The sequence below is a fragment of the Dermacentor albipictus genome, unplaced genomic scaffold, assembly GCF_038994185.2.
Source record: "Dermacentor albipictus isolate Rhodes 1998 colony unplaced genomic scaffold, USDA_Dalb.pri_finalv2 scaffold_16, whole genome shotgun sequence".
Lineage (NCBI taxonomy): Eukaryota > Metazoa > Arthropoda > Arachnida > Ixodida > Ixodidae > Dermacentor > Dermacentor albipictus.
The window spans coordinates 1,377,195-1,401,559 of NW_027225570.1; the positions used below are offsets into that span (position 1 = coordinate 1,377,195).

The 24,365-nt window shown below is 50.1% G+C and overlaps 1 protein-coding gene across 1 annotated transcript in view; it reads left to right on the forward strand.

The window, feature by feature from the left end:
- Positions 1 to 964: 964 nt before the first annotated feature.
- Positions 965 to 24,365, forward strand: part of LOC135899647 (pneumococcal serine-rich repeat protein-like) — a 97,046-nt gene continuing 73,645 nt past the window's right edge. Inside the window, exon 1 of the mRNA XM_065428954.1 lies at positions 965 to 1,409. Coding sequence (XP_065285026.1) covers positions 1,050 to 1,409 — 360 coding nt within the window. The 5' untranslated portion in view covers positions 965 to 1,049. The remainder of the gene's footprint in view (positions 1,410 to 24,365) is intronic.

Here is a 24,365-nt window from a genome sequence, read left to right on the forward strand (position 1 = left end):
ATTCCAACTATTACGAAGATCATTTGTTTACCATAAAGTTGGAAAAATTATCGATCACGCGCCCTGGTCAGCCAATCGGATAGCTCGCCCCACTGACGTCATATGGGTGATTTCAGTCATATGGGTAGGGGCAGCTTAAAATTCCGCCGAGCAGTGCGCTGCGATCGGCAGCGATGTGCATATTTAAAACCTTATAATAAAGTACACGCTTTACGCGGAGCCCTTAGATGCGTCAATTAATGATCAGAAGGACCTACTCTAACGACTCAGTACGTTTGTAGAAAATCGTTAAAAGCGTTTCAGGGTCCCTTTAAGGTCTTTCTTCGCATCCTGCTCTTCCCGGTGATCTACCGAGGACTGCGAAACACCACGTTTCCCGGAGGAACATCGTGAGGAATGTCGACCATCTTGACGCCTTCCCGTAAGAGGTCAGCCAGCTACGCGCCATCCCAGGAGAAGTCGGCCATTTTGGCCCGTCGACAGAGCGCCATGTTGGGATGCCCCGATTCTTCGTACATTTTCAGAGCCGAACGCGCGGTTCCCTCGGCGCAGAGCTTCTAATGAGCGGTCCATTTCTTCCAAGGTTTTCATCATGGGCTAACAGCTGCTCGCGAACGCTGGCACTCCATGGACAGTCGTACCTCGGAAGCGCTCGTTGTAAGTCGCGCCGAAGTTGCACTGGACTGCTTTTTCCTTCAATTACGCAACGAATTCGAGAAATCATTCCCTCTCAAGTTGTTTTCTGCTCGTAAATTCGTGCCTTTCCGCCAATACATTCGTTGACGCGGTGAACAGCCGGTCAAGACGTTGCACGAGTTTCTGGAATTCCGACGCGGCCGGAACCGTATCGGTTGACGCTGAAGCTACTAAACCGCCCCTTTAACCGTCGGCTTCTTGGCCAATCACTAGTAGAAGGTACGGGCCATGGAATGTGGCGCGAGCATGCAGCCTAGCAAACAGGTCGATGAAGAGAAAGCAGACGGTCACGTGCCTCTTGTTTCCGCCGCGGCCGAGCCGGGGGTACTCGCATCTTCCCCGTCGGCGGCGCCATGGCGGACGACGACGATGACTCGGACGAGAAGTCGTCCATGTCCTCCTCCATGTCCACGGCTGGTGGCGGCAAAGGCAAGGCTGGCGGCGGGGGCTCGGGCTTCGGACTCTGCCTGTGCCTTGTGGGCGTGCTCGGCATATGCGGGGCGTTAGCGGTGGCCGCTTTCCTGCTGCTCGACGACGGCGGCGGCTCCAACAAGACGGCCAACGCGAGCGAGGCATCATCGGCAGCCGCCAGTAAGGCCTCGTCGCACGCTGCGTCGGCGGCTTCTGTGACCGCGGCCTCCGCGCCGCTGGTCGAGGAGGGGACCGAGGACGCGCCGCGGCTCGACGCCTACGGGCGCTTCGCCCAAGAGGAGGTGAGACTCCGCACGTACCACAGTGCTCGGCGATACGAACGCGACAATCTGCCCGCATGGGCGCTTCTTGCACCATGCACCACTGAGCGCAAGGGGCCAAACGCAGTCACAATGCGTCACCAAGGTTTCCGATTTCATCGTATTGGGGGCGAGCTCCACCACTGGAAAAGCTGGCGCCACCGTCTGCGTGACATGGCGTGGGGATCATGTGGGCACAGCGGCCGCGTCGGCTGCTTCGGAAGCGCCGAAGCGAGCTGAAAACGAATGTTTTAAAGTACCAGCTGCGCTGCGGTTCTGATTAAGTGGTGAGGCTTTATCGCCTTGGGTGTCTGCTTGACAACATTTTAAAGTACTATAATAGGTAGTGGCTGCCTTTGGAGGCGTGCACCACGGTAGGCTACTTACTGCTCGATGCCTCAGTGCCGGACGTACGTAACGGAGCCCGCTGTCAGCCTAGTTCACACGTAGCCGCAGGATAATGAGCTGCGTGGAGCTTGGCTCGCGAAGCTTAGAACCGGCAGACAGCCATCTGCTACAACTCGGGTATACAGCAAGCGCAGACGCGAGGAAGATTTCTGCTACGGCGCCGGCACTGCGATGTTCGGTGAGTATTGGCGGCGAGGAGTTACGGAGTCGCCATCTATCGGAAGCGCCTCGCTGGCGTAGTATGAGGGATCACGTGGCGCGCTCCTCATAGGTTTTGCTGTCAGCGCTCACTTAAAACACCACGCGCGAGCTCTCCCGGACATTTCTGTAAGTACTTTAGAAACGAGAGAACTTTTTTACTGTCTAAATAATAATCTTGGGCAAACTGAAAGCACACAATCGTTTACAGACGCTATCTCTTTACCGAATACGTACAGTGAACGCCAATGCGCGCGGTCACCGCGATGAAGTCTCCCGAACCAGCTTCTTGCATGAAAGGTAGGTAAACGCTGAGAGCAAACTATGTGAAATATGTTCTTATAGTGTTTGTATAACTAATTGGAGCGTAATAGAACGAAGCCTCAGTGCAGCAATCGCGCATATTCGCAGCGACCGACTGCGCGTCTGCAAGCTTGTCCGCGCACTGTTTCGCTTTCTCCACGCGCGCGCTTTCGCACCGTGCCATGAGCTTTAGGCCGCAGAATATGAGCATTTGACAGTATACAAGCAACCAATGTTGCGTGGGCGCTATCAGAGCTGATTAAAAATAATTTCATTGCAGAGACTTCGATGCTTACAGGGACTGTGATGTGCCGTCGCGACGATTCAATATTTTTTCTTCTAAATTCTTTGAAGTTTCAATATTATTTCTCGAGTTGCGTCGCAATGTATGTTTATCGGTGTTCTCAGCGTGCAATGTCCCGCTGCTCCTTTTTTGTAATCCAGTGCATTAATTCATAACATAAACATGACCATATGCCATGCTTTTTTTAGATGTGCTTCTTACCGCTGCCTTTCCACTCCACTGAACTTGCCAATATCTATAGCATCGACAAGTTCATAGACCAAACCATCATGACATTAGTCGAGCAGCGGACTGGGGCGAGCGTCTCAGTGCGCGTTTTCAGAACATCGCAGACCGGGCGCCGTAGAAGAAATCTTCCTCGCGTCTGTGCTTGCTGCATACCCGAGTTGTAGCCGATGACTGTTTGCCGGTTTTATGTTTCGCGAGCCAAGCTTCACGCAGCTTCTTGTCCTGCGGCTACGTGTGAATGAGGCTGACACCGGCCTCCGTTACGTGCGTCCGGCCCTGCGGCACCGAGCAGTAGCCTACCATGTTGCGTGCCTTCAAAGGCAGCCACTACCTATTGTAGTGCTTTCAAGCGTTGTAAAGGAGACACTCAAAGGGGGAAAATTTCGCCACTAAATGAGGACCGCAGCGTACGAGGGAATTTAAACTCGTTTTCAGCTCGCTTCGGCGCTCCCAAAACAGCTGACGCGGCGGCTTGTCCACGTGATCCCCCCTAGCACGTCACGCCGACGATGGCGCGAGCTTTTCCAGTATTGGAGCTCGAGGCCAATAGCAGAAAACGAGCACTGAGACGCTCGCCCTCGCCCGCTGCCCGGCTAATATCATGACGGTTTAATAATAATAATAATATTTGGGGTTTTACGTGCCAAAACCACTTTCTGATTATGAGGCACGCCGTAGTGGAGGACTCCGGAAATTTTGAACACGTGGGGTTCTTTAACGTGCACCTAAATCTAAGCACACGGGTGTTTTCGCATTTCGCCCCCATCGAAATGCGGCCGCCGTGGCCGGGATTCGATCCCGCGACCTCGTGCTCAGCAGCCCAACACCATAGCCACTGAGCAACCACGGCGGGTATCATGACGGTTTGGTCTATGAACATGTTTATGCTAGATACTGGCAAGTTCACTGGAACGGACACGCAGCGGTAAGACGCACATTAAAATAAAGGCATGGTATATGGTCGGGTTTGTGTTATGAATTAATGCACTGGATTACGAAAAAGAAGCAGAGGGAAATCGCACGCTGCGAATACCGATAAGCATACAGTGCGACGCAACTTCAGAAATAATATTGAAATGTACAAGAATTTAGAAGACAAAAAAAGATTGAATCGTCGCGACGGCACACCACAGTCGCCATAGGCGTCGAAATCACTATAACGAAAATATTTTTGAACAGTTCTCATAGCGTCCACGCAACAATGGTTGCTAGTGTGCTGTGAAATGCTCATATGCTGCGGCGTAAAGCTCACGACATGGTGCGGAAACGCGCTCACAGCGAAAGCGAAACATTGTGCGCGTACATGTATGCACGCGCAGTCGGTCCATGCGAACCCGTGCGATCGCTGCATTGAGGCTTCATTCTGGTATGCTCCATTTGGTTATACAGACAACCCACTATAAGAGCATATTTCACATAGTTTACTCTGAGAGTTTGCCTAGCTTTCACGCAAGAAGCTGGTTCGGGAGGCTCCATCGCGGCGACCGAGCGCAGTAGCGTTCACTGCACGTATTCGATAAAGAGATAGCGTCTGTAAACGATTATGTGCTTTCAGTTTGCCCAAGATTATTATACTGACAGTCAAAAACTTCCCTCGCTTTGAGATAACTTACATAACTTTCCAGGAGGGCTGCCGCATGTGTGTTTTTGTTAAGCGCCATATGCGGAACCTATAAGGTGCGTGCCGCGTGGTCCCTCGTACTACGCAACTCTTCCGGCACATGGCGACTCCGTAAGTCCTCGCCACCATACACTGCATCAGCTCAGTGTCCCCGTCAGCACCCGAAAGGGGAGCAAAAAGTGCCGAACGTCATGCGTATCGCGTTGCCGGAGCGGTGCCGGAGCGCTGTGCATTACATTTTGGACTGTGTGGTAAAGCGCGCAGCGGGACAGGGAACACAGGAAAAAACGAGGACAAGCGCTTTTCCTGTGTCCCCTGTCCCGTTTCGCGCTGTGCCACACAGTCTAAAATGGAAAACCAACTAGCCCGAACCATCACCTTTCTATATGTGCTTTACAGGCCCAACAATGGGAAAGGGGGATCTTCGCAATTGTGCCTTTTTCAATGAATGGAATAGACATAACCGATATAATATGCCAAAGCAACACAAACACGAGCAGACAGAGGAAGGACGTATTGACGGCTCGAATTCAGATACGAAGCGCTTGGAGTTAACGCAAAAAAGACTCCTTAAAAGCAACACCATAAAACTACGAAAGAAACAGTGCAGCCAAAAGTTCATATAAAAGAGCGGTAGTTAACAAGTACAATTACAAGTAATGGAAGTAAAAAATGAAATTATACACCGAACGAAGTAAAAAATGAAAATCCTTCTATTGGTTCTGACGGAAGTTTTAGAGCGCCGCTCTTAAGCCTGTTTCACATGCAAGCCAAGGTAGATGTACCCGGTAGCGAAGCTTTCGCTTCCGTAGAAGCCCATACGTTCAAAACATGGCGGTGCTTCGGCGGTTCATGGGACTTAGCGACATCTGTATGAGGAGGGAACACTTCCGGCGGAAGAAAAAAGAATGTGACGCCATATCCGTTAAAAACAGAAGTGACGTCATTTTGTTCTCAAAGGCGCTAAATTTGTTTTGGTGGCCTGCCATTAGAGCTGCATATTCAAATACCCCGCAATTCGACTTGATGGGCGTTTCGAGCTTTCAGTGCGGAAAGCGATGCAAGAAAAGGTCAGCCGTACGGGTGTCGAAATCGCTCCCCTGAAGAGAACATAGTTTCTTTGGAGGCCGACGAAAGCTTTAGATATGTAGTACTCGTACTATCACCGGACAGCAAGCTCATTGGCCTGCGCAGTCGCACGAGAACAGCTAAAGTAAGCAATTAACTGGCAGTCATAACTCAGTACTCTCGACAAAACAGGTTGAGAAACGACGAAGCTACTTCCGTCACCAAATTCAGACAAACGGCGACAAGCAAAACAGCACAACGTGTGTGTGCGTGTGTGGGGGGAGGTATTCTGACAGGTGAACTTTACGACCGCGCCATTCTGCACACTTCAAGCGCTGCATTGCTTTGCAAATGGCAGCAGCCGTAACGCCCCCTCTTACGATAGGCGCTGAAAAAAGGTATTCACTAATAATGATAAAATAAAATATCGTTTCTTTACTCATCACGCATATATAAAAATTGATTAGGGATTTTATATTCGTTCAATGAATGTAGACTGTGTCTCGCGTTAATTAAAAAAAAGCTTCTTCCTTTCCAAACGTTTGTCCCCTTAAAACATTATTCGCGCTCCTATCGCGGCTCCTACAACCACCGTTTATAGATAAAGGATCTATAAACCCTATTGCAAAAACCAGCGTCTCCCAGCGTCTTCCAGCGTGAAACCAGCGCGCTTTTTGGCGCTGGGTTGCACTGGGTACGCTGGCACTCGCTGGGACTCACTGGAACACCAGTGAGAACGCTGGATAAGAGCTGGGTCACACTGGAAGAGACGCTGGTTCCACTGCCATGACGCTGGGGCGCACTGGTTTGTGCTGTACAGGCGCTGGTTCTCGCTGCAGTTCGCTGGTTCGCACTGGAAACTGCGCTGGTTGTGTTTGTGCCGCGCTGGTTGCATACGCATGGACGAGCGCTGCTGACTATTTAATACTTAATTTATACAATTTTATCGCTTGATACTAGTCTCTTGCCCTAAATAACGCTATATCTTGGGGTTATAAAACCCTATTTCGTGTCCCAGCTTTGAATAAAGGTGCGTGAGCTGCCCATGTTTATTCATGCGCTCTTGAAACTGAAAATCACTTTCGCTTTTTTTATTTTCCCTTTGGACTTGGCGAATAGCTAAATTCTTGAACGAAACCACGTAAACGCAGAGGACGCCGCGTTTTTAAGTAGTTCGCACGTAACGTTTGACTGGGAATTGTCGCAGTGTTGTGGAGTGGACATGAAATGCAGAAGTCGTTCAGACGCGCGACGGACCCCGAGTTCGAAGCTTATCGCTGAATGATATTATCGCACCGATAACAAAGCTGAAGTGATTCGTGCGCTTCCACTTTCCCTATTGTACTGAAAAAAGTTTTGAGGCTAAAATACGCACTTCTTAGCTTTCGCCAGCTACCCGCGCCGAGATCGGTCCCCACCGAAGCTTAGGCCTAGCGCATCAGCCGAGTCCGTCCTCACGCTATCGGCGCGTCTAGGCTCAGGTATCAAGAAATATAACAAGGATAAATCACTCTATATTTAAGCTTTCGCATCGGTGTTCTTAAATACACAATTTTTTCATGTGTACAGTGTCAGCACTAGAAGCGATGACCGCTGATGTGACGCGTCATAAACACAGGTATATGCGCTATCGCCGAAGGCTCCCAGCACTAGCCTGCGCTTCTCTGACGAAGATATATGACTAGACAGGCGTGTTGACTGAAAGGCATCACTGAACTAAGGAAACGTTGCACATCCTTTGCGTGAAGAACAAAAAACGGCTATCGAAATCGGCAGAAACAGCCCATACACCGTCCCGGGCCGGCGGTTCATTTAGGACTTTTTTCGAAGTTAAAATAGCGATCACAAGTGAAAATCGATGTTCTGGCACTTCCAAGCATACTGCTGAATACGGAGAGCAACCTTTTCTTTGTGGTACAGGCGTGAGTTTTAGTTGCTGGGCGATAGCGCATCAACCATGCCTGTACAAGACGTAGCTTTGCGAAACAAACTGCTTATGGGCTTTGACATGGTAAATTACGCTCGGGTTTCCGTCTGCTGGCATGGCGTAGTGGTAAGGTGTCGGGCTTCGGATCTGTAGGTCGGACGGTCGAATCCTAGTCGTGGCAGTTTTATTTTTGCGGTTTTTTTTTTATTGCACTAAAACGCTCCTTGTTGCTTTCTATATTCAAAAAAATATATACGGCGTCCACGCATCGCATATTTAACGCGCTAGAGCTGTTTTTGGCGCGAGTAGCCAGTGCCTCCCAGCACGCTGCGCGATCCCAGCGCCCCAGCATCCAGCGCGCTGCACTGGGCCCATAATCAGGCGCACTGGGTCCCAGTGGCACTGGGTTTTGCAATAGGGAACGGTGCCCATAGCAATCGCTACTAGATTTATATCTAGTAACGTCGCCCATAACCACCCTTGCTGATGTCGATGGCAATTCGTTCTGAACCGCTATTCGCCCGAAGCTTCACGACCTATTCGGATCGGGCCGGCCTTTGGATCGACCTCGTGCATGCGACGGCGCGGCGTCTCGTCCGTGCAGAAAAACAACGGGAGAACCAGGGACGCTTCTATGATGACGCCGCCAGCAGGGCGCTGCGATCGACCGGTGTGCCTATCACGCGAAATTTAAACGTGTTGTGCAAAACTTTCTGCATTTATAAACTAAAACGCTCCCAAAACATAGTTGAAGTTATTATAATTTGAAAAAAATAAATAATACGAACTGTTAAGACACATCAATAACGCCGTCTAAGTTGCACGTTTCCAACCATAGATCATTCAGTGTTCCTGATATTCTGCTTAACGTTTCCTTTCTACAAGACAAACAAGCGCTCGTCTGCTCGCTCCGTTCGCCAAGCACGCATATGTTTTTAGTATTTCTAAACACACGAGGATGAAAAGCCCGGAAGGAGCACCTGCATTTTGCCTGGGTGATTGCACAGGACTTCCTTCATGTTGCGTCAGCCAGAAAAGCGGTTGCCATGTTCCCCTGAAAAAAAATTACTGCTTTGTGACGAACGCAGGTGCCATCATTTGGATATTTCGCTCCGCAAAACGGCATCGAAGGGCAAGGCTACAGTCAATGTTCGCAATGTGTCCGATCTGAAGCAACCCGGAGTCACAAACACACGCGCACAGGCGCGCGCGCTCGCAAACACACACACACACACACACACACACACACACACACACACACACACACACACACACACACACACACACACACACACACACACACACACACACACACACACACACACACACACACACACACACACACACATACACACACACACATACACAAATACGGAAAGCATTCGGCGAGCTCCGAACGTACATGCATGACCACAGCGACAACAATAATTGCCGATCTCGGAGTCCCTGAGTTGCACCATTAGTTGTCCTCTTGCCACCAATGACTCCAGGGTGCAGCGACAGATGGCGCTACAGTAGGCCGGCGAGCTCCAGCACCCCCGGCCGTCATCGACAAAAGAGGCACGTTTTCGCCGTCGCACGACACCCACTGCCCTATTCCAGTATCCCGTTTCCGCGGCGAGCGTCGGTGTAACCGAGCGAACGCGGAGCACAGCGGGGGGTGAAAGAGGCGCGAAAGAAAGCAGAGGAGAAGTGTGCAGCGGGCCCATGAGGCGGAAATAGGAGGAGGAAGGTACGGCGAAAGCGTGAGAAGCGCAGTGCGGCGACGATGGCTACGCGATGGCGCCAGAGTAGCTCGCAGCGGCTGGTGTGAATCGCACCCACACCTCACGCAGGCGCTGCCTCTCGCGGCCTCCAGATTGGCGAGGCAGTCGCGCCACATCTTGCTCCATTTTCAACGGACAGATTGTCCGCGCCAGCCAGTATATCGGGAAATGAAAACATGTATAGAGTTGCGCTCAAATTTCGCGTTAGGCCCGGCACGTACCCAGTATATTTTTTTTTGAGGGGGGGCAACCCCAGGTAACTTCTATGCAAATGAGGGGGTACGGCACCTTTACTAGCGCAAATGTCAATAGACAGTTTTAGTTACACGTACGCAGAGACTTCACGCATGCAAACATGAAAGCTCGACGTTCCATACGCGCACTTCACCTGAAACGCTTTTAGCTACACGTACGCGACGCACGCTAAAAGCGACCATGTATCGCCATTTATCGCCTGGTATAAGCACTGCTGTAGCCATTGACATCAAAGACAAATCAAAGCCAAGCCAGTCGAGTTGGATTGGCACGCAAAACACGTAAGTGTTCTTGTGCCGATCGGAGCTTCGCAATGCCTAGTAGTGCTATACCGCATGTTGTTCTCGAACGGTTGCACTCTCTTATGTCTCGCAACAAATCCAAGTTGTTTTTAGAGAAACGGAGGCGCGGAGCTACCTTGTCGGCGTGTTTGGCTGCCATCTTGCAATGGTGCTCTCGCTTGTTCCAGATCTCGCGAGACCGCCGCGCGGAGGTCTCACGCAAACTTTTGAGTACGCAAACCCTTTGTGTTCTGCGCAGGCGCACTGCTCACGCGTAAGAGCTCTACGTACGCAAAGACTTTACGTACGTGAAACTAAAACTGTGCCCAGAGTTTGCCATAAAGACGCAAAAACGCGCAAAATGTAATTGAAAAAATTTGGAGGACGCTTAAGCTTCGCTTTTAAGAGTGGAACGCGATAGCATTCAAAGACCCCTTACAACTTTTCGTGGTTTCCGGCAACTACACCTTATGTAACTGTAACGTTTACCGGGAAACGCTGGCTGCGAACGCTATGCACGAAGGCGAGTTTTCTGGTAGGAAGGCGGCCTCTTGCGTGGGTCGATCTCCTGTTATTGTTTCGCGCTTTGAATATTTCAGTCTGAAAAGAGCTAACATAAAGGACATGCGCTGTCGGTGTTCTTTTTTTTTCATTACATTTGTTTGTCGGCTGCCGTTCTCAAAATTTCGAGGAATAGCGTCGTAAAGATTGAAAGACAAGGTATGAGCAACTTTGGTGGTAGAGAAGTGGTTGGGTATGCGTGTTTCCAAATATGGTTCGAAATTTCTTTTACCAAGACGACGTCCGACGCCGGATTTTCTGCAACACGGGCTCCTTAACGCTATCGCTTTAATAAGGCGTATGTCACAGATACGCCTGTGAGACACGCGTCTCCTTTACTTGCAAACAAATAACCACATCAAATGGACTCGCGCAGGAAAGCAACGCAGGAAGAACACTGCAAAGAACAAGTAAGCGAAAGTGTAAAATAAAGATACGTTGTAGCATTTTTCCAGTTAGATTTGGAAGAATTATAGAGGAGGAGGAGGAGGAGGAGGAATGAACGTTTATTGTGCGAAACAGCGAGAAAGTGTTCTTTCTTCGCCCTAGGTGGGCGGCTGTCTTAGTCCAGAAAGCCGTTGGCTAATGCCGCAGCCCGGGCCCGGTCCACCAGACTTCGCTGATCTTCCAGGCTCTGTGCCTTTAACATTGCCTCCCACGTTTCTTCGATCGCTTGTAGTGGTTCTGGGGCATCATCTTGACTGTTGTTCTTGCGGTGTGGGCACACCAACACCATGTGTTGGAGGGTGTCTGGTACCTCACAATATCGGCATAGGTATGACAATTCGGTGGGGGGCATTCGGTGCATGATAATTCCATGGACGGGGTAGTAGTAGTAGTAGTAGTAGTAGTAGGACTCGTAGTAGGATGAGCGGGGTAGTAGGACTCGTCACACAAGGGGAAGAGCTCAAGTTCAGATCTGGCACAATCAATAACGGCGTGATTATACGATAGAAAGTCCCAGCCAAGTATAATGTCGTGCGAGCAAGAGGAAAGGACGATAAGCTCGACAATGTAGTGTTCTTTAGCTATAATAAGTCGAGCAGTGCAGGCAGCTATAGGCCGAACAGGGTCTCCATTCGCTGTACGTAAGGGCATCATCTCAAGAGGCGTGGTCACCTTCCGAAGCTTGCGGCAAAGTGTGGCGTCTATAACAGAAACGGCAGCACCGGTATCGACAAGAGCATATGCACGGATGCCTTCTACGAAAACTTCGACAATATTCGACGGCAAAGTTCGAGGACTTGAGCATTTCGACAGCGCAGTTCTTGCCTCACGAACTGCGGAGGCTAGTTTCCCTCATTTTCAGGGGCTGGTCGACGACGCATGGGCGACAAGGAGCGGCGACGGGGTGAAGGTGAGCGACGAGACGTGGGTTGCGGATAGTCACGTGAAGACGTGCTTGGTTGGGGACCCGGATCTTCATAACGAGAGCGGGGACGATCTATGTAGTTCGGTGAACGGGCGTCTGAATATCCTGGCGCGCGACGGCTTCAGAATCGGGCGATATGACCAGGGCCACCGCACGCAAAACAGATCGGCCGGTTGTCGCGCGTTCGCCAGGGATTTGCAGGGATGGGAGCAGACCATGTCACGGACGGCTGAATCGGGGCTGCAGCATACGACACACCATGGGGTGGTGAGGGCTGTTGAAGCTGCTGCCGCTTTACTACCTCAGCGTAACTAAGAGGCGCGGCGACAGGTTGCTGCTGAATGGGCACCGGCATGGCCTCGGAAATCTGCTCTTGAATGACGTGTCGAAGCACGGGAGCCAACGGGATTGGTCGCTGCAGTTGCTGCTGTTGTGGGAGCTCCTGACGCTGAGCAAACGGCAGGAGAGACAACTGACGGGCCACCTCCTCACGCACAAATTCTTTCATTTGTGCGATAAGGTATGGCTGGGCAGGCATGATGTCCAGTGCAGCGAGCGGTTGATTGTACGTCTGAGATGAACGTCGGGTGAGAGCCCGCTGCCTTCTCAACTCGTCGTAGCTGTGGCACAGAGTTACCACTTCAGACACTGTGCCAGGAGACTTCGCAAGAAGCATCTGAAAGACATCGTCGTCGACGCCCTTCATGATGTGCTGTATTTTGGCACTTTCGCTCATTGAGGCATCGGCGCGCCTGCAGAGATCGAGTACGTCCTCAATATAGGCGGTAAATGTTTCATTCGGTTCCTGTGCCCGTGTGCGCAGCCGTTGCTCGGCGCGTAACTTCCGCACGGCAGGGCGACCGAAAACGGCAGATATTGCCTCCTTGAAAGCAGACCAGTTTTCAAATTCCGATTCGTGGTTCGTATACCACAGCTTCGCCACGCCAGCCAAGTAAAAGTTCGCGGTACTCAACTTAGTAGCGTCATCCCACTTGTTGGGTCCACTAACTTTTTCGTAGGACGACAGCCAGTCGTCGACGTCCTGGTCTTCCGTACCCGAAAATACCGGGGGGTCTCGCTGGCGAACCGGGCCAGGGCAAACGGCGGCCGGGAGAGATGGCGGCGGTTGGGCTGCGTCAGCTTGCATGGTCGAGTGCAACGTACGGGATCGGAGTTCCAGGGTGTCGGCGATGAGCGTACCCCGCACCTCCACCAAATGTAAAGAGGTTTATTGGACGAGTCCAACAAACGGGCGGTAGCTCGGAACAGTGAGCGCGGAGAGCAAGATGGTGGTCTTCCAACGCTGGTCTCGTGCCCTCTGTTCTTGATGATGATCGGTATGCCATTCTCCTCCTTTCTTCGTTACAGTTTGTAGTCTGCGGAGGGCGGTGGCTCCTTCCTTGCTTAATTTTGGATGTGGTAGAGGATATTGTCTTCTTTCCAGTCGGTAATGTTGCAATATTGCGGCGTAGTTGATGGGAACGTCCTCCACCCTCGTCGCTTTCCGGAGACCGTGCGGCAGGAAATCTCGGCTGGTATGCTCTCGGGCGACAGCATGTGCTGCTTCGTTTCCTGCCAGGTGTTCATGGCCTGGGGTCCATGCGACGTAGGTTTCGGGTAGATCTTGGCGTCTTGCTATTTCTTTCAGAATCTTCACTGCTGCGGCAGAAATTTGGCCTTTTCGTAGGTTTCTACAGGCCGTTTGTGAGTCGGTCAAAGTGATTGCTGTGTCTGCATGTGGCGATGCCGAGGACGATGGCCACTTTCGGCCGTTTCTAGATTTCCGGCCAGTATGGAGGCAGCGATTAGCTCCTTCCCTTGGTTGTTGGTCACGGTAATTGCGTATGCTCTTCTGCCTGGGTATTTTGCCGCATCTGTATATCTCGTGTTGGGGTCCTTTGAGTATTTCTTGCTCAGCGCTCTGACTCTTGCTTGTCTTCTGTCTTGGTGGTATGTTGCATGCATGTTGCGAGGTATTGGAGCGACTGAGATAGAGTCACGAAGAAGTGGCGGCAATCGGGCTTTCGCGTCTGAGTCTGCTATGAAGTTTTCGCTGTATGCGAGTTTGCGAAGTACTGCTCTGCCTGTTTGAGTCAGATTAAGGCTTTCCAGCTGGCTGGCTTCACTCATTCCTTCCCAGGTATTATGAAGGCCAAGCTTTAGGAGTGTAGTGGTTGAGGTCGTACTGGGAAGTCCTAGTGCGCTCTTGATTGCTTTTCTGATGATGATGTTGAGTTTTTCGATTTAAGCTTTCTTGAGGAGTAGATACGGGGTGCCATATGTGATCCGGCTTATAAGGAGTGCTTGGATTAATTGGACGGTTTCTTGCTCTTTAAGACGTCTTCTTTGGGTGGTTGTACGCCGAATGAGATGGGTTACTTGTGTTACCGTCCTCTGAAGCTTCGGAAATGTAGCTGCACCACAACCGTCTTTATGTATTGTAAGGCCAAGGACGCGGAGTGAGCCAACTTGAGGGATATCGATTCCATTGAGTCTGACGTTGGGATCTGTAGCGACGTAGGCTGGTGGTCTTCCCCGGGTCCTTGCCTTGAGTATAAGTAGCTCTGATTTTTCGGGGGCGCACTGGAGCCCGCATCTTGAGAGGTACTGCTCTATCTGATCGATTGCCTCTTGGAGGGTAGTTTGCTGTTGGCCGGTTGTGGACGCTTTTGTTCATAACGTTATATCGTCCGCGTATATTGCATGGCTTAAATCTTCTATTCCTTCGAGTCGTTGTGGGAGCTTAATCAGTGCGAGATTGAACAGCAAAGGTGAAATGAGTGACCCTTGTGGAGTTCCTTTGTTGGGCATTTCGAGCTTGTCGCTTCGGATGTTGCCGATACCCACCGTAGCCGTGCGATCTTTGAGAAAGTCGTGTACGTATTGGTAGGTCCGGATTCCGCAGTTTGTGTCTTGGAGATTTTGGAGGATTGCTTCATGCTTCACATTATCGAAGGCTCCTTTAACATCGATTGCTAAAATAAAGAACGTTTTGTGGCGTTCTAGATAGTCCCAGAGGCCTTCCTTGAGCTGTAGTAGTATATGTTGTGCTGAGGGGTGCTGTCGGAAGCCAAGCATTGTGTCAGGCATGACTCCTGAGTCTTCGAAGTATGTGGTGAGGCGATCGTGAACCATGTGTTCGAGAAGCTTTCCGGCGCAGGAAGTAAGGGATATGGGCCGTAGGTTTCTGATTTGTAGTGGCTTGATGTGGTTTGGGATCTTAATGACTTCTGCGTGCTTCCATTCTGCCGGGAGCTTACCTATTTCCCAGCAGTTATTCATGTAGTCGAGGAGTCCATTTAGGGCCTTGTCTGGGAGGTTTCGTAGGATCTTGTTGGTCACCTTGACATTTCCTGGCGATGTGTTACGGGTCAATTTGGCAAGGGCGGCATGGTGTTCAGGAAGCGTGAAAGGGCTGTCGAGGGTGAGATTTGGTTCGCCTTTGTACCGTCGGGGATCGGTAACCTTGGGGGCATTGTCTCCGACAAGTTTACGCTTGATTTTTTCCAGAATTTGTTTCTCAGTTCCTGGATGGGAGTTAATGATTTTCTTGAGGTCTTGTCTTTGCTGAGTCTTGGTTTTGGTGGTAGCTAGAAGGGCTCGCAGTATATACCAGGTCTTCTTCGTGCTGAGTGTGTTTTGAAGTTGGTCGCACAGCTTATGCCAGTTCTGACTGCTCAGTTGATCTCCGTATTCTTCTGCCTGCTTTGTTGTGTGAGCAATCCGTTCCTGCAGTTTGCGGTTAAGTTTCATATTTTCCCACCGCCTCAGTAGTCCTCTTCTGGCATCCCAAAGATGCAGGAGGTGAGAGTCTACGGCCGGCGTGTCCATTGTGAGTTGGATGACTTTAGTATGCTTCTCCGCCGCCTTGACCACTTCGGTGAGCCACTCTTCGATATTTTCGATGTTTTCTTCTATGTCATGTTCTCGGAAGGCCTTCCAGTCCGTCAGCCTTGTCGTTCCGGTTCCGCTCGGCTTCTTATGGTGCAGGATTTCAAGCTGAAGAATGTGGTGGTCGCTGCCGAGGTTTTCTTCCAGTCGGGTCCATTCCGCCTTGGATATTCCTATTGTAAAGGTGAGGTCGGGATTTGTGTCCCTGGACACACTGTTGCCTATTCGAGTCATTAGTTTAGGATCATTCCAGAGGGTGAGGTGATTCTGTTGCGCCGAATCGTACACTCGCGCTCCTTTCTTGGTCGTGTGCTGGTAACCCCATGCTGTGTGTGGGGCATTAAAATCCCCCATTATTACGAGTTTATGGCCTTTAGATAGTCTTCTGGCTTGCGTGGTGAAGTTTACAAAATCGTATAATGGATCCCTGCGTGGACTATATAAGCACAGTACGTATAGTTGTCGGTGTGTCTTCTTCTCAGGTAGCACTTCCACTAGGGTGTGTTCCACGGTTGTTCCCTGGATTGTGTGACCTTGCGTGGTGAGATTTTTCTTCGTCAGGATGGCTCTTCTCTGAGATCCTGTATGCGCAGATTGGTGTGATAAGTTTCTTGGATGGCGATGATATCTGGTTGTCCCAGTTTGGTCAGTTCTTGGAGGTTTGTTCTTTTGGTTCGGATAGAGCGACAGTTCCATTGCCAGAGCTTCATTGGGAGTTGTGGTAATATCTTCTTGGTGTTACTCGCCATCTTGTCCGATATCGTTGTTTTAGCCCCCCGGGCCATGGATTCCGGTCTGGCTGCATTGTGGAAGTTGAAATATATATTTGCGGAATAATCACAGCTCTTTTGGATACCTAGTTTACTGCTCTACTAAGTACCAAAACCGACTCGTGTTGTTATTAGGCAAGCTTCGTAACGATGGGCTGCCGCCAGGCCCATACAACCGCGCAGAGTGCAGGACGCCGCGCTTCTAGACGTACTGTGCCCACCAGGGAGAGTTAAACACCCACATAAGCACAGCAGAGAAGTGGCTACGTCAGGCGGCTGGACTGATAACTGTAGAAGCCTCATTCAAGACACACGGAATTATTCTCCGCTTCCGGGAGCATTTTCTCTACTTCCTTTTACAGCGAAGCTGATTATGCGGATCCTGTACAGTCGTTGCCGGACTTCGCTAAAACGGACCACGTGACCTAGCGGGAGAGGAAAAGAAGAGCTGAACAGGGGGAAAGGGGTGACTCCTTTCCCCCGGTGAGAATGCTGTCTCAAACGCGAATCTTATGCGGTTGTCACACGGTGCATTTTCTGGCGATTGAGCCAGATCGGCATTGAATTTATCGACGATTGATTCCACCCTGCCGCGAAAGAAACGCATGTTATGCAGGCAGTTTGCGGGCTACGAACAGTGCCCAGCTATTGAAACGCGGTACTAGCGGTGCATGGCTGCCGGTACTTCTTGCGCCACTAAGACGCTGCGTCAAACCGATCCAACCAATCGCCAAACCATTGCAGCGACCGCATCTCCAGTGGCGGGCCTTGCGCCCAATATACGGAGCGTTGGATTAGTGGCTCCGCACATTCCATCCCAGCTACTACTATGGGGAGACCACGAGTAGTGCGTACTCCTGAGGAATAAGCTGCCTACCACAAAGGCGAAAATGAGGTGAAAGAAAAGATTTACTATATAGACTACTTGCAAAGTTTGACTTGCATGGTGCAACAATCGGTGTAACTAATACAGATTTGCTGTTCGACCACCTCCACGGACTGGAAGGGGCGGTGATTTTTTAAATAAAAAGAAGTTGGTCCATAAATGTTTTCACAAAGAATGGTTAAATTTGTTATTTTTCGCTTTTCCTTCCTGCTTGGCTTTTGCCTCGGCTCTCTCCCCTAGTAGATCGCTTAACTCTTCAACTCCTTGCGACTCTTGTTACCAGTTTCCAATTTTGCACGAGAAGTTCTGTACAATTATATAATTAGGGGAAAAGCCAGACGAGGTAAGGGGTGACAGTCATATATTGCTTGTGGGTTTAATGGTTATTGCAGGGTTTGATGATGGACGCTGTTTCGCATGATTTTCTTTTCCATGTTATCTAACTCATATCACGGGTATGTGGTTTCGAGGATCTGCCAGCGTATCAGCGAGCCGTCACAAGAGAAAATAATGAAAAAAAAGGAAAAATTAAACCAACTGGCGTTTTCTGCGGCCGCAACTCGTTCCTCGAGCATACAGGCCAGCTGACTACGAACCGAATCCCTTTCCTGGTCCCTGGATCAGTCTGAACAAAGAAGGTTGAACGAAGCAACAGCGATGCCCATGGTTTTTGCAATAGATGGGTACGTAAAACTTGTTGGGCATGATAAACAAAATGAAATATTACAATTAAACAACAAACTACACCCTGCCTGCTGCACCTAAGCATTACAATTGAACGTATCTCGAGTTAATCGCGTGCGCACCGTATAGATGAGAAAAATTGGAGGACGCTTAAGCTTCGCCTTCAAGAGTGGAACGCGACAGCGTTCCCGTCGACCCGCCAAGGGGTGTAAGACAATGGGCTACAGGGCAGCCATCACCTACGAGGCGCCCCGCATCGGACGCGGTGAGCGTCGAGCCATATGGTCGAGCAACGCGGCGTTCGGCGCAGCAACGAAACATGCGCCTGAGCAAGCGGAGCGAACCAAAGAACTCGGTATCCCGGAGGGGGAAATGATGCACGCCAGCCAAACGTCGTGATCGGCACGGGCAGAGAGATAGACAGATAGTGATATAAAGAAAGGAAGGACGCTTGATTTTGCAGAAGGAGCAAGGCGAAGCGTTGTCAGGGCAGAGAGTCCGAGCCGCGGCAGCTCCAGTGCGCGCGTGGCGCTATCTGTCGCGGCAGCGCCGTACATGGAGAGGAGAGGGTCTTCTGTGTTTGCCGCAAGATGGCTCTGCGTGTGCGGAAAGCGCAGAAGAAATGCAGCGAAACGCACTTCGCTACTCGTGTAATTGCGACTTCTGTAAGTTACATGTTCATAATTACCGATATACACCGCAGTATAACATTCCACGGCTCGTTTCGAAGGCAACACCGCATTCACTAGAGGCGCGTTTGTACCTCTTTGAAGCATCGAGCATGGAATATCTGTGCTCTGTGACAAGAAAAACACTGTATAAAGACTTAGTTGATACAATGTTGCCAATACCATTGTACAAGTCTGTAAACTGGGGAGGCCAAGGAGATGATGTACTGAAACGGGTGAAAAAAATGCCAGTTAGACCCTCTCAAAAAAACGTTTTTCTTTAAGCTGCACACAAACACGCTACCCGTAAAAACATGGTTAGACGAAAAAGGAATATATGTGCCATGGACAGTCAACTGCTTACTTTGTAAAAAGCCAGAGACCATTGAACACGTTTTCATCGATTGCTGGGATGCAATATTTCATTGGGATGTCTTACAACGTACACTTAAAAAAAAACTACCGATTACACCTCTTGGTATTCGATATTTGCCAACCGATAACGAAGGAGGAGTTCCGTACGATATGTTTATGCTCCTTGGCCTCCACAGTCTGTGGAAAACGAGAATGGCAGTGCGACACTCCGATGTCGATGCCCGTCCGGCGAGAATAAACTTCATCGAAAGTGTCGCGTATATTCGGGAAATATATCGTGCCCAAAGTGAGCCTCCCGAGTGGGTGGCTATTCTTGATGAACTGATCAAGCTGAAGCGATTTTAATATATAATGTTAGCCAAAGTGTGGTTGACATGTTTTAGCGTTTGAATGTGTTCTTGGTTTGTGCTGCAAACAGGCAATAAAGAAAAAAAAAGTCGTGGCTGAGTGGTAGCGTCTCCGTCTCACACTCCGGAGACCCTGGTTCGATTCCCACCCAGCCCATCTTGGAAGTTGCTTTTTATTTATGGAGTGCCTGCCGTGATTTATCGCTCACGGTCAACGCCGCAAACGCCGACACCAACGCCGACGACACCGGCTTTTCTGCGACACGAGCTCCTTAACGCTATCGCGTTAAAACTGGCCTTCACACCCCAGGAGATGCCGATAAGTACAGCCACCCAAAATGAGTGAAATAGGCAGGAAAATGCTGACTTCCGAATAGCTGCAAAGTCTCGAGATTGATTGGAATGTGTATGAGGAGCGGTGGCGTGGGCGGTGAGTGGGGGAACGCTTAATTTTGGGGGTGGGGCTTCGCCTCCCCCCCCCCGGGTATGTGCCTGTGTTAGGCAATACCGTTATCGTACAAATAAGACTGGTTGGCTGCTTTGGTACAGCACTCTGATTGGAATGCTACAGCACATGTCGGATCGCGAAAAAAGAATAACCCCGTACCATCTACAACACTGCACATCGTCTGCGTTTTAGCTTCATTGCAAGAGACAAACGTAGAAAGAGCAGCTCTGCCTGACTTTTGCGCTGGTGTACATGTATAGGGAACATTCACTACTCGTTTTCCGAGCTTAATATGAATCAACTGCTTTTTAACAAGTACTTAAAAAGAAGGCATTTTTAGAAAGCTTCACCAACTGGGCCGAGAAGACGATCGAGGTAGGAAAGGTACAAAAATGCTTCATTCATAGTTTTAAATAAATACGCGGATGCTTGTCTCTTGGTTTTAAGTAGCTTACGATTTATATTTTTTGTTTTTTGTTGTTACAATTTTCAAGAATGTGATAGGTTTTCTTTTTCGTTCCATATCACACAATTTTTTTTCTTTGCAAACCTACAATTGCGCGGCTTCGCGCATGGCATTCTGTGTGAGATTTCCGCAATGGAGTCCAGCGACGTGACATTGGAGAGCGATCCTTTGCCGAAGGAGCCTTGTCTCACCTTGATGTCCAGACCACCAAGGAGCCTGGGCAATAATACCAAGAGTGGCCACATCCTGAACAGGGATTCACGCAACATAATTTTCCACTGCTACACCTATTCGTGTAACAGGGAGCCTGAACGCAGCTCGGAGGACATGAGCAAGTTCGTCGCCGAGATGCTCGGTGTTAACGAAAGCACAGTGTTCGGGGTGAGGTCAGAGCTTCGCGTTTTTCCGGTGGCAAACTGTTGACGCTCTCACAAAAGCGCCCACGACATAAGGAGTGCAGAAGACGCAGCACGAAGTAAGTGCCTTTGCTTCATCCGCACTACAACAGCTTCCCGTTGAGTGCGCGCTGAGGCAGTGTATGCACGATTTCTTTAGCCGCAACGAGATACCGATGGTGGAGAACATAAAGAACGAGTTCTCGAAGCGTATGGATCTGCCATCACTGAGGCGGTGTACTGTGCGTCGCCTGCTTGCCGAAGTCGGCTTCAACCACGAGGAGCCGTAACTTGCTGCTTATCGACCGGGATGACATTGCCGAATGGCGGGATCGCTACCCTCGTCACATGGAGCGCTACCGGCCAGAATGCCGAAATATCTTCCTAGGCGAGACATCGGTGTCGGGAGGACATACTAGGTCGACAGTGTGGACAGACACCGTTGTGCAGAAGCGCCTGAACGCTCGCGCTAATGGACTGTGGTAGGAATGATCTTTACGCACATGGGCAGCGAGGATCACTTCTTTGACGGCTGCTTTGGTGTATTATGAGGCCCAAAAAACACGAGGCTACCAGGAAAACTTGACGGCAATCGCTTCGAAGGATGGTTGAATGTTGTTCTGCAGGAGTTTCCAGCTGGCAGCGTCATTGTTATGGACAATGCACCTTATCATACAGGGCGAGAACAGAAATTTCCGGTGATGGCTTGGAAAAAAAAGGAAAAAAAAATACACGAGCGGCTCAAGCAAGACCACTGCCTACAGTGAATGGTGAAGAAACTGTTGCTTGAGTTCGTGACATCTGGGAGGTCACGCCTGCAGAGCTACATCGTAGACAACGCAGCTGAAAGGGCACGTTGCATTCTACCCAGGCTCCCGCCCTACTAACCGCTGCGAATTTTATCCCATTGAGCTCGTGTGGACAAAGGTAAGACAGTTCGGCAGAGTTAATTAAGACTGCTTACGTGTGGGAATGCGAAAGTATTACAGTCGCTTTGTTTTTTGTTGGTAACAACTTTATTTAGAGTCCGGCAAAGCTCTCGCCGACGGGGCCTTAGGTCTCCCACGTGGGGACGTCGAGGTGTTGCCTCGCCGCCGCCTCTGCTGGACGGCGCAGAGTTGGTCACCGAGGCTGGGAATATATTTTTTTTTTTCTGCGCGTTCCTTGACCGCTCAAGCTCTCGCATGCGATTTAACTGCGCCTCGGTAAGGCCAACTTGAAGAGCGACAAGCGTCTCAACGCACTCGCTTGCTCGCGAGGAGCTATAATCGAAGGACCGCTCAGCGGCATTCAATTGGACACTGTGTCGTGACGCGCGCAATGACGAGTGCAATGATGCACGCAGCACATTTAGTCGACGAGAAGAGCGCGTCGGGGAAGCGTGCTCGTCTCGCAGCGCGGAGGCTCAACCGAGACCGAAGTTTACCTAATATTAGAGCGGGGCTGCTCATGGCCAAGTTCTGACAGGTCTCGTCTCTGTGCGCGTAGACCAACGATTACTCTTTCCCGAGTCCTACGAGCGCCGCCCCCACATGGTGCGCGGCGCGCGCTATTCGGCGGCCACGTGTGCTCCACAAGAGAGCGGCCGAAATTGACTGTAGCGCACCAAGCGGATGGTATTGACTCTTTCCGGTTTCGGGCGCGCGCGTTTTGAACACCAGTTGGTACACGCAGCGCCGGCTCCGCGGCTCAGCGCGGCATTAATTTTTTTTTTTCGGTTCTGCTGAACCTCGTGTGGCCTTGGTGTGGAATCGTTTCATTATTAAGTAGAAATGATTGCGAATGACCTTTACAAGACTGCGCCGAATCTCTCAGGTGCAATTTCATAAAGAAAACGAAAGACGTCTTTTGAAATGACGAAATGTTTATTTTGCTCTATATAAATGCTCGTTCCGGGCTTCTTCTGCATTCATCCAAAGTTGTGGCACCAGGTAAGCAGCAGTCATTGCCGTACGATGCTCCACCGGATGCCATCAGCTGAAAGAAAGTAAATTACAAGCATGTATCATTTCGGTATATTGACCTAACAGGAGTATTGCGTGTAGAGGCGAAACGTGCGTAAGTAGTGAATGAGAGGCATTACAGATAAATTCACTTTTACGCACATTTCGCAGCAAAGACTCCTCCTTAACAGTGCCACAAAATCTGAACATCCGATTTTCAAGCACCACTCCTTTCCCGGGCATTATTTCCTGCACTTTAAGTGCACAAATACACGGGTGACTGCGCGTTTCCAAAACAACTTGGCCTCAGTCGACACGATGGTACGCCAAGTACACAAAGGTGGCTACAAAGCAGGCTCAGCCAGACCATGTTACACGCTCGCAGAATGCCTTCTAGTCGCACTCAAGACAGATTCGTGGGTGCAAAGCCTGTTTTGAGTCGCTCAGAATACATAAATGTCATGTTCTTGAGCTGCTCCTCCGTGTTATCTCTTACGCGTCCTGCCGGCGCATGCAACACTCCCGTGTTATCACTTTCGGCAATCGCTCGTCGCGTTTTCGAGAAGCGTGAGTACCGAAATAAGGTATTTGTTGCAGGGCTATAAAATGCGTCACAAACTTGTCCCACTAAAATTCAGTACACGCAAAACTAACTCACTATGGCCGGCTTGCTTTTTTGCTAACACCTTCACAACCCCAGGCGCCGCGAGCAAGCCTCAAGATATCCCAAAAAGTTACCAAATAAATTACGATACTTTTTCGGGTCAGAGAATGCTTCACGACCTTCTACCAGTAAGATTCAGTACACGCGAAACTAACTGCGGCACACAGCCGAGCTGCTTTTCGCTAACCGCGCCACTACGCCGAGCACGGCCACTGTGCTTGAAAAGTACCCCCCCAAAAGTAGTGAAATTAGTTACAATAATGTCTTGGGTCAGAGAAAGCGCCAAAACGTGTCCCGGTAAGATTCAGTGCACGCGAAACTGCGTCACACGGCCAAGGTGCTTTTCGTCAGAAAGCCAGGTGTGGCGAGCGTGCCCAAAAACTACCGATATAGGTTATAATTATGCTTGGGCTCATAGAAAGCGTCGCAAACATTTCCCAGTACGAGTAATTAACTCATATTAACTAGGCTTGGACTGCGGAGCTGTTTTTCGATAACTGCGTTACTATGTAGGTTCAGTTTTGTGCAGTAAGCCTAAATGTGCTTGAAGTGCGTCGCAGACTGTCAAACAAAATGCCTCAAATTGCTGTAGTCTAGTAGTGCAGCGGTGCCGTGTCGAAATGGAGACGGAACGCAAGAGAACGCCGGGAGCCCAAAAAACGGGCTACATCCAAAAGAGACGGGTGGCCGAGCGCGCGAGCTTCACATGCGCAGCCGGCCTCGCTCACTCCTGCGGCTTGTCTGGCGCATGACGTATGTACGCGCGTCTGGCGTGCCGCTAGCTTGTTGCTAGGCAACGCAACAAAAAGTTGCAAAATAGAAGTTCATTTACAAGCAAAACTTTTTCACTTTTAGGTGGAAGGAATAAAAAAACAAAACGTTGTCTGGAAGTTTACTTCACATTCTTATTTTCTGATGCTCGCGTCAACTAACGGATGGTGTTGAAACTACGCGTGACATGTTTCCTGTTGCCAGTTTTTGAAGAGTGTCCCCTCTTCTTGAATTTGTTTCTCTATGTATACAGCGCGCGCCGTGACTGGCGTAGCCGCGCTGTAACAGAACGTCCTTGTCTCTATCTGCCAATCGTTGTGCATCATTGCGCTGTCGCG